The sequence below is a fragment of the Cynara cardunculus genome, assembly GCF_001531365.2.
Source record: "Cynara cardunculus var. scolymus isolate 2C chromosome LG 11, CcrdV1, whole genome shotgun sequence".
Taxonomy (NCBI): Eukaryota; Viridiplantae; Streptophyta; class Magnoliopsida; order Asterales; family Asteraceae; genus Cynara; species Cynara cardunculus.
In genome coordinates this window covers 14,709,177-14,720,729 of record NC_037538.1, presented here as the reverse complement: position 1 = coordinate 14,720,729, position 11,553 = coordinate 14,709,177, and the positions used below count along the sequence as shown (strand labels likewise).

The following is an 11,553-nucleotide window of genomic DNA, read 5'->3' as shown; positions in this document are numbered from 1 at the left end:
TTGGTTGGTTTTTTGCGTGCTGTTTAGTGTTTACGATTGCCAATCTGCCATGCTTTCATGATTTCATGCAATTACATGATTACGAAATACATTTGTTTAAACTTTGCCAAAAACGACTCCGAAATGTCATAATTCCAACAATTCTCCATTCATGACTTCCAATTGTTGGATGACAAATTCCCCCCCCCCCCAACCAACGTACTTCCATAATTGATCAAGATCCATAGAATTTTCAAAAATTATATCAGAACCCACTTTAATTTTCCAAATAAACACCCATTTCACATTCATAAACATCTAGATTCCTCGTTTAAGTACGTATAAATTGCATTAATATCAAATAAAAGAGATTTGTTGCAAAAGAAATTTAAGCCGTCAAGAACCACTTGATGGCTTAAAAGCCAGTAAGTTGCATTTTGATCAGCAATAACAAGCTGAATTGCAAGAGTTCTTTGCTTCCTAGTTCGTATTTCAATTATGTCATGATTTTATTAAAAGTTATGTTTTGTATTTAGTGACTACTATGTTTTATTTGTAGTTATGATGGAAAGAAATAAATAATTCCTGATAGAATAAAACTTGGAGTTCTTGCGAAGTGTGAGCTGATAACAATGACAAAGAAAAATTCTCAACTAAAATATTTGGTTCGAGGAAACATGTGCGTTAGCACCACAAGTTGAACCCACGTGAGAATGTACTCCCCACGGCAAGTGTCGATGCAAGGTACATCCCGTTCTTAACCTTCATCTATTGTTGTAATTTTATATAATGTGTAAAATTTAGGTGTAGGCCAGTGGTGCTGCAGCAGAAGAACAAAGAGAAATCTTGGGGTACGTGGACGAAGGCTATCCTGAAAATAAGGAACCTCCGAAAGCATTGAATCTGATATTCTGGTAGTTGGATGCTACACATATTGTTCATAGATTAACCACTGTTGATTAGATTGAATTTTAGTGTGAAATTTGCTACTTCAAGATGGTAAATTAATACATAAAATCTGCACATGGAAAAATGTATGGGCAAATTTTACACAAATTCTGCACCTAGTGGCTAATCTATGAACAATATGTGTAGCATGCAAGTACCAGATTTAATGCTTCGGGAGGTTTCTTATTCCACTGTTTTTCAGGATAGCCTTCGTTGACGTATCCCAAGATTTCTCTTTCTTCTTCTGTTGGCACCACCTACACCTGAAATGTATACGCATTATATAAAATTACAACGATAATAAAGGGTAAGAACGAGCAGTATCTTGTATCGACACTTGCTGTGGGGAATACATTTTCACGTGGTTTCGACTTGCGATACCGACACATGTTTTTCCTCGAACCAAGGATTTTAGTCGAGGATTTTTTCTTTGTCAGTTATTATCATCAGCTCGCAAGCCCTCCAAGTTTTATTCTTCCAGAAATTATTTCTCTCTTTCCATCATAATTATAAATAAAACATATTAATTACTAAATGCACAACATAACTTTTATAAACCATGCCATAATTGAAATACGAACTAGAAAGCAAAGAACTCTTGCAATTCGGCTTGTTCTTGCTCATCAAAGTGCAACTTACAATGGCTTTTCGCTATCATTTGGTTTTTGACGGCTTAAATTTTCTCTTGCAATATAAGCATAAGTGCTCATGCTTGACTTCTTGTTCGATATAGAGAGAAAGCCATAAAAATCTGTCACAGAGTCGATATCCGGTATATATATTCCGTGTCGAACATGAATGTGCATCATGTAGATTTTGAAAGTTGAATGTTCTTCCTTGCACATAAAACAAATCTTTCGGTCCACTTTGCAGTACAGTAAAAATTAGCATAAAAGGATCTCGATGAGTTTTAAACGATACGAGTGCGGAAAATAACATATTTGGTGATGATAGTAGTCAATTCGGATCGTTTGATAAAGAAGATCTCCTTTACATATTTAACATAGGAAGGTAAGGACCCTGAATTGTAAAAAATAGAAGTTACAAATTACGTTCCCGTGGTTATATGGTTATCCCCCAAACAAATTAGTTACGAGTCACAGATTAGGTCCCCTCGCCCTAACTCTGTTAGATCTTTAGCCATTAAACCCCTCACGTGCTCCTCACGTGAAGGGCAATTGGGTCATTTTGGTCATTCTTTAATGTCTCAATCAATTAGTACAAATATAATAAAACGTTTAATAATTAAAAAAACAAATACAAAACCAAAAAACAGCGTCGGAACTCCTTTGTCCGACGATACTCCCTCTTCTCCGGCGCCTTCCTCCTCCCTCGTTTCCGACCACTACAACTGGCACCACCGTAAGTTTTTGCTCCTACTTGGCCTCCTTATCCCGGCCACCACAGTTAGATTTGTCATGTTGCCCACAATTTCTTTTCCCATGTCGCACATGATTTATTTGTTGCCTTTTGGTTTTTTGATCTGTCAACAAAAGACGGAAATGAATAGGTTTCTTCCTTCCATGTTGCTCGCACATGCACAATATTTTGATTTTCAAATCTTGTTGGTGATTTTAGTTTCACCGGCTGTTTAAGTGTAATGAAATTATAACGCGTGCCAGTGGGTTTCAAACTGTGGTCTAATACAAGTTAGGCAGTGCGGAGTGCACACTTGTATATAAGGCGAGTTTAATTTCGGACACGAAGAAAAGGCTGGGTCAAGGGGGCAGCGTTTCTAAGCCTCTATAGAATTTTGGACTCGGAATGCAGCGGAAAAACGTGATCAGAATGAAGAGATATGTCACTTCTGATCGGTTTTGAGGTTTGACATGTGGTATTTAGTCATAGTAAAATCAACTAAGTGGCATCCAGACTTAGAGCTTCGATCTTTGAACAAGTTAAGAGCTTTGATCTTTGGACAAGTTAAGTCCATAAATAGTTCTATCGCTGGTTGGTCTTAGTCCTATCTCTTGGACATGTATGTTCAGATTTCTGGACAACGAACCCTTGATCTTATCCATTAATGATTATAACCGTCCGTAACAGATTCTAACTTCCCAAAAACCGTCATTTATGTTAATCTTATCCATTTTTTCGAATGAAACATGTATATATACGAGATATATACCAGATATGGGATTGCCGAAAAATTTGAACATTCAAAACATTCTCCAGTAATTTTGACTTTCATTTTTATGCCAATTGAAAGTATTTTTAAGGATTATCCTAGATTGAATATCGTGATACCCGCATAAGGTCGAAATATCAATACGAGAAAGTGAAGTTACACGATTCTCAAGCAATCCAGATTCCAATAACCATTTACCCAGTTTCTGTAATCCTAATTTTCTAACGTCAACAAAAGCTTTGAATCGGTCACAAATCAGAGAAGGGGGAGGAGGCCAAAGATGGTGGTCGCCGGAAAAGGAGACAATACGATGAAGACGAAAACTCCAAGATCTGCAAAAATGGTTTTCTTGATAGGTTTTTGTTTGGCCTTGAGTTCATACCACCTTCAACATTTCTTCTCCATTGTTCTCTAATTTATCTTTTCCCTGCATAAAACTCCAGACATGGAACTGCAAACACAAATACGAGATCTTTCTACGATGTATTTAGATCTTAATGGGTGTTGTTGGAATTTTATTTGACCAGAGGAATGACACAGATCTGAAAACCCATTTTTTGGTATGGTTTGGTGGTGGTGGTGAACGGAAAGAGGGATGCCGGTGAAAGAGATGAAAGGGGGTTCTTTTTTTGTCGTTTTAATTATTAAATGCTTTGAACACTTGTACCAGTTGCTTCATAACTTGTACAATAAAAATTTATCAAAGTAATAGCTAAAGTGACTAAAATGCCCCTCGCGTGAAGGGCACCTGAGGGGGTTAACTAACAGTGATCTAACAGAGTTAGGTCAAACAGACCCAATCCACAACGAAAGTGAAACCATAATATGATGGTATGTGTATATTTCGACCGAATCCAAAATGTTCATCAATCACAGGAATGAAATTTGTGATTTATTCTTTAAGAATAATATACTATAATAAAATACTATATTATAAAACAAATTAAACGGTTATTGTTGAAAATTAAGAGGTATAACTTATTATACTAAACCTAAAGTTGTACGCTAAGAGGTTTAACTTATTATACTAAGGTGAATTTTGTTTTTTCAGAAGGTGTTAAAGTATGAAGTCTTATTTCAGTTCTTATTGATAAGAGTTGGTGCTGAAGTATGAAATATGAACCAATAAAGACTATTTGTTTTTGTAAACTAACAAATATCTGATTATGTGTAACCGTCTATCATATGATAGGATCAAGATAAATTAACCCTAAAGTCTAAAGAGTAAACCGTTCGTCGGAAAAATCAATGTGGTTTGACCCTAAGAAAAGTCAATTGTGTCGATTTAGAGAATATAATACAACTTTCCAAATATAATACTACGTCTTAGGCGTAAAGCCAATGTTTTTTTAGCCTAATTCCACAATTTTCAAGGGCTTTTTTGTAAAGATTTTTGGTTGCTTTTTGGAGTGGTTGGTTTTTAGTTGATTTCGAGGGACTTTTTCGGTTTTTTGGTTGATTTCTCTTGTATTTTCTAATATACCATAGCACTCCTCAAAGTTTAGCGTGTGTAACTATCATATAGAAAAAGTCTACTTACAAAAATCGGTTAAGCAGGTGCATGATGGCCCGTGGGTTCCTCATATGTCTGCCCTAGGTTTCAACACGGTGTTGAATCTAGATGAAACATGCAACTGTAACATCCTACATATTCTATTAGTGTGAGATACTTACTTAATCTTGATGATCTCATACAGACAAAACACATTACCAGTTCTTCCATTTCCATTTCTTAATAAAACAAATCGTCTTCAAATCAAACATCTAAAACAAGACTAAAAACCATTATGACATACCTCCATTGATCCTAATGCATATGCAAGGTGCAATGAATCTATATTACGTACCATATAAACTAGATTTATCAAAAGTCTTAAAAACAATTTTTAATGCACAAAGTACTATACATTTATGCATAAAGTCTTAAAAGTCTTAAAAACAACTGATAATGCATTAAAGATTTAAAGATGTGATAGCCACAAGATAATGGTTCGCAATTAAAAAGTGATGCATAAGCAAGAATGAGTAGGGTGCAACAAGCCTTTGCAAAAGATAGTAGGGACAAATGGAAACATGATAGGGGTAGTGTAAAGGCACTGAAAGTGAATTAAAGCGATGGTGAAAGCACGAACTAGTATCAAATTGATAAAGGTGTGCATCGAGGACACGAATAAGATGCAAAAGCGATACCAATCAAACATAAAGGTTTGAATCCAATTAGGTCGGAGTAGTGATGATTGATTGCGACGATCAGAGATGTTTGGATTCATAATTGCTTCAGGGGTTTGTGTCATGTGTCGTTGAAAAACACTTGTCTAAATCAGTTGAAAAACGCTACTAAGACCATCCACACCAAATGCAATAACAACGATGTTAGCTTTTCTCTCTCTCTCTCTCTAAAACACTTGTCTAAATCAAACATAAAGGTTTTGTGTCTTACTGTTATAAATTCATGGGTATCACAGTGTGTATCATATATGTTTTGTGTTTTACTGTTAGAAATTTTTGGCCAGAGAGAGAAAGAGGGGGGAGAGGGAAGAGAAGATAGAGATTTTAAAAAGACTAATTTACCCCTATATGTTATCACTAAATTTAAATTATTTGAAAATTAATGAATAATTACCAAAATTAATATGTTTAATAATAACCATTGATTATTAATAATGTGTTGTTGAGATTGGATCTCACAGTTTTCACAAACAATCGAGTTCTCCCTTGATTGGACCTATATATATATAGGGATCCATTCAAGGGAGAACTGATTAGTTTGTGGTAACTGTGAGATCCAATCTCAACCACAAATCAACGGATAAATTAGGAAATTAATAATTACGGTAGTTTGAGTTAAAATTATAATTAGAGGACATTTTAGGTATTTTGAAAAAACTCCTCTCTCCTTTCTCCTCTCTCTTCTCTCATCTCTCCGACCTTCAATCTCCGGCCTCCGGTGAATATTAATCCCGCAGGTACCAAGTAATCACAAAGATACACAATGTGATACCCATTGTGATACCATTATTATACCAACTATGATACCAACTCAAACCTTAAAAAACAAAGATACACAATGTGATACCCATTGTGATATACTGTGATACCGATTTCACCGGAGGCCGGAGATTGGAGGTCGGAGCGAAGAGTTTTTAAAAAAATACCTAATATGCCCTCTAATTATAATTTTAACTCAAACTATCATAATTATTAATTTCCTAATTTATCCGTTGATTTGTGGTTGTGATTGAACCTCACAGTTACCACAAACTATTCAGTTCTCATTTGATTAGGCCCATATATATATATATATATATAGGGTTGGGTTCACATGAGACCAAATGTTTTTCTTGAGACTCGTAAGACCAATTTATGTTCATTGATCAACTTTACAAGCTAATGGTATAAAATTGTACAGTGACAATTTTGTGATTATTGAGAAGTCTCGTAGCAATTTTGTGATTATGAATGTTCAGATTGTAAATCTGATCTAAAGGTTGAGAATTGGTCTTACGAGTCTCATGAAAAACATTTGGTCTCACATGATCCCAAATATATATATATATATATATATATATATATATATATATATATAGGGGGCCTTCTTTCAAGAACTTGACAATTTCTAGAAATTACGAGGTACATTTTGAGCGACTAAATGATATTAAATTAAGAAGTTATTAATTTTAGTAATTTTGAATTAAAAAATATATAAAGGGTATTGTAGGTATATATAAATCTCCTCTCTCACCTCTCGTTTATACCCTAACAAGTTCGACTACTACCCCAATTTTTGTGAACACATTATGCACAGTTTGCAAATGGGGGTTATGTGATGGAATAACAATGTGGACAGCGTGTAACACCCCAATTTTGTGAACACATTATGCACAGTTCGCAAATGGGGGTTATGTGATGGAATAACTATGTGGACGTTATGCACAGTTTAATTCTTTATTTGAGACTCAAAATGTAACCCCCAAATAAAGAGTCTCAAATAAAGAATTAAAATCTCTCAATAAATAATTTAAAAACCCCAATGATACAACTTCAAGTATTTTCCAACAATTCAATGAAACTCAAATATAACCTTGAAAAAAACACTAATCTCATAGCTAATGAAATAAATCCAATAATTAAAATAATAAAACACCAAACCTCTCGAAACTTTTGAAATTGAGATCCTGATCTACTCCCCTTCACAAGATTTAACAACCCCCTTTAATCCCTGTTGTGAGGAAAAGGAAGAAACCACGGCTGAGCCAAATGTCCAGTGTACGGATAAACAATTATAACAAAGATGGTAAGACAAACACGCAAAAATTGATCTCAAGATATTAGACAAAGCGAGTGCAAAATCTTAGTGAAATTAACAACATAATCAAACGAAAGGATATGAAGGGACACATCAATCTCAAAAAAACGCATACACTTGCCATATCAACCGACATGACAAGTGTCAGACATATGGCCACACAGACCTGTACGTTGGACTACAGATCCACACGTACTAAATGTGAGATGCGGCCTTGAGTACTACACCGACATCCACCCTACAAACAAATCACAGGTGCTAGGGCCGATCCATATGCCTCCTAAATCAAATATTCGTCATACCATAAATGGCTCTCACAAAAGAGGAGAATACATGAACTGATCGCACCGGCACGGTTGGTATCACACCATCGGTGCCACAATGACATGCCTATGGTATGACCATAGGTGGCTAGTAGCTCGACTTACTCGGAGTTAAGTTATCACAACGAATGTGACGTTATACGTCTCACATATGGTTAATACGTATCGAAATCAAATGAAAAGTCAATTATAAGCCAAATAAGGAATTATGTTGAATAAATAAGTAGTCGTAACAATCAAGATGCTCAAATCGATTGATACATAATCGATTAGAAGTACCAACATGTGTATTTTTAGAGGTAAAAATCATACCAAAATGTTACCGAACAAATAAACATATTATTTTGGAGAAAACACATATTTGTACCAACATTGACCAACTTAAATAACATGATTACTTACAACATAGAATAATTGCAAGTGAATGAAAATGTGGTAACATAAAGAAATTCAATGATCGTGAGTCAACTAATCCGAGTTGAGAGAAAGCTTTAGGGCTCGTAAACATACGTAAACGAATCAAATGAACGAATAGAATTAGGAATCCGTACTTTAAAACTTCACAATGTTTACCAACCACCAAGTCGACTTCCTTATACTCGCCCTAAAATAATTGTTGATCATCTCTCTTAGTGATTTGATGATGATATTTTTTTATCTTACGAAATGTACTATCTCTTTATTCAATTTCAACGATCATCACTGAGTATGTTCAGTAATCGCTGAACATGTATTGTAATTCTCTTAGAGACAAGTATTCTTCAGGAGGACAAAACTCACACCATAGAACCTTCAGTGATATCGAAGATAAAGCTGAAGACAGAGACAAACACGTTCGTGATCCGATGCGGTTTTCAGTGATAACAAGCCTGTCTACATAAGTGTGAAATCTACTCAAGATTCAGCGAACACTGAAGAAACCTTAGCTTTATTCCAGTGTCAGCGATCAAATGAATCTTGTTGAACAAGATTAGTTTTTGTCTTGTCCTTCTACACACAAAGGACAAACTCATATATCTCAAAGTAAACTATTGTACGAAGTCACTCTATTATCTCCAAGCGTGCTTACCAACTTTGTGAAAGACTACTGTTTATATACGTCAAAAACCTGTATATCTGCAACAAATGACAAGCTCACCTCTAGAAGCTTGCCACGTGCTTTGTACCGTCTGACTTGCATTTAATGCAACATGTATAAATAGCTGGGAAGTTCTTTATTATCAACTACGGATATCCAGACGAAGCAAACTATTGCTAATAATTCTTACTTCTTGAAGATCAACTCTCTACCTAAGAGAAAAGCTTCTTCCCAAGCACAAGACTTTTTAACCTTTTCCTTTAGCAAGTCTTTTCTTTCTTACTTTTTGTATCTTGTGTGTTTCTTTGATTTTTTAGGTAAGTTCTGTATCTTATGTTTTCTGCAAACAATCTGTAAAATTTTGTATTGATCTTCTTTATCAATAAAGGATTTTTAAAAGTGAAAGCTGATGTGTTTGTATTCATTTCCCCTCCTTCTACAAACTGTTACCTTTAAACTCTTGTAGATCCGGCTGGTACCAACAAGTGGTATCAGAGCAATGTTTATTTTAGTGTCTATCAGTGTTTTATTATCTCTTCTTTCTAGATAATTTATTTACCATTCTAATGGACTATGGAGTATATGACTTTTACTTACATTTTCAAGCTATATATTTGAATTTAATTTTTTAATTCATAGTTTAAACTTATAAACCCTATAATTAACGCAAATAGTCTAAATCGGTCAGACTAGACTGCATTTTTTGTGGCATATGACACCATATACTTACATTTCAATTCGCCATGGCTAATTAACCAACATTTGACACCACATGCATGATATTGATAAAAAAACGTACTTTAATGCAACACACGTTTGCCTTGATTGATATTGAAATCTTGGCCTAGCCGATACGACTGAACTTACACCGACTCAGAAGATACTTTGAATGATATAAGCATCTCGAATTTCTTCAAGGACAAGTAAACTAACATTAGTCCATTTTGATGTTTCCATTACATGAGATAGCATTATACTAGGTTTAAAACTACACCCCATTTGGTATCTCACTCATCTTCTCCTCCTTCAATTTTCCAAACACGAAATCTAGGTTATAAAGCATAGACACCATTGTCACCGAGCACACAAACACAAGCACAGGCCCAAAAATCCAAAGCACAATCGGAAGTGCTGAATAGAAAAGCCGATTCCCCACTGCATTAAGCGTGAAACCCTTTTCTAAAAGCTCTGCAACATACTCACAAGTAACTGATGATTCCGATGGGCAGTTGATCAGGAAGTTAACTTGGTTGATGAACCTAATTGATAAAGAGTGACACATGAAAGATGCGAGAAAGACAAGGAGAAGAGTTACGTATTTTAATGCTACCATAAATTCTCCATGTGCCCCGTAAACAGTATCATTGATTGGTTTTTTAATACTATACGTGCTGCTAATAACTGCTGCTAAACCCGAGCATAGAAGTATCGATGTAGTGGCCATCAGGGTTGCTCCCATTATCGTGTTTCGAAGTGTCTGAACGGCTAAAATGTTTTTCTTATCGTTGTCCTGTCATATAAATATAAAATGAAAAAAGTAAGGCATGTAAACAAACAATATCATTGTCATTTACACCTAGAAATCAATGCTCTCTCATTCTCAAGTTTATTGCTTTTCAAAATAGGTAATTAAAAAGTAAACAATAAGCTTGTTTAGTTTATATGGTTAATCACATTACCAAATATATAAACAATAAATTAAATAAAAATATTTTAAAGTTATCACCAACTCAAATAAAAAATGGTAATAATATTGAAATAACAGTCGGAGATTGAGACAACAGAGATTGAGACGACAGAGAGATAGAGGGACACGTCTGATGACCAGCGACCAACTGTGAGATGGAGAGATTGGCGAGATCGATTGGGAGGAGGAATGATGCGTGGGAGGAGGAACGATGCGGCTGGAAGGAGACGTGGGAAGGGTAATCCTGGAAAAATAGGGCTCTGAACCATTAGGAAAACCCCTAGATGCAAAATCGTTAAGAGGTAATTGTCACCATTAAGAGGTTCCTTAGTTTGCTAAACAGCCCCTGCCTCTTACAGATTAAGAGGCTCCCTCTTAATGTCGTCATCAAAAGGCAAACAAACACCCCTGAAAAATGACCTTTAGGAGCAAAATTTGATATCAAACATTTGATTAACCAAAAGACTCCACCCTTGAATCAATGAGAAACATAAGAAAAGATCTCCATCATTGGATCAATCCTAATTGAACACTATTGAGATGTACCAGATCAATTCCCTTCTAAAGTGAAATTCATGAGTGACCATGAGAGTAATTTGATCAAGGGTTCAGATCTATTCTTACGCTTCTCACCATAACTTTCCTTCTCATACGATCATTTTCCTATATATATAGCGAGAGAGAGAGAGAGAGAGAGACGGTAAGAATACGAGTTATGATGAGAATGTAAGAACAAAACATTCATCTACTTTTATTGACATGCTTCTATCACCAAGACTAAAACTCTAACCAATTCATGCATATGAAAGTGATTGGATATATATAAAAGTTTGTAAAAGTAAGTGAAAGTGAAGATTAAGGTCGACGAAGGTGATTGAAGATCCTCGTTTTTTATTAGCGATCAATTGAAAGTAATTGAAGCGATTCGTTTTGTTAGTCGTTAGATCAAAAATCAACTCATATCTAACGGTTTACAGATGTTCTTACATTGACCCACATCATACGTCGCATCAAAGGTCATCTGCGTCTCTGATTTAGTATCACAAGTGATAGAATATAATATCACATGAGATTTACTATAATAAATATATATATATATATATA

At 35.0% G+C, this 11,553-nt stretch overlaps 1 protein-coding gene across 3 annotated transcripts in view; it reads right to left on the bottom strand.

The window, feature by feature from the left end:
• Positions 1-9,559: 9,559 nt before the first annotated feature.
• LOC112521471 overlaps positions 9,560-11,553 on the bottom strand; it is a 2,695-nt gene continuing 701 nt past the window's right edge. For all 3 annotated transcript variants that reach the window (XM_025130351.1, XM_025130352.1, XM_025130354.1), the window contains one exon: positions 9,560-10,272. In XM_025130351.1, coding sequence (XP_024986119.1) covers positions 9,751-10,272 — 522 coding nt within the window. In that variant the 3' untranslated portion in view covers positions 9,560-9,750. The remainder of the gene's footprint in view (positions 10,273-11,553) is intronic.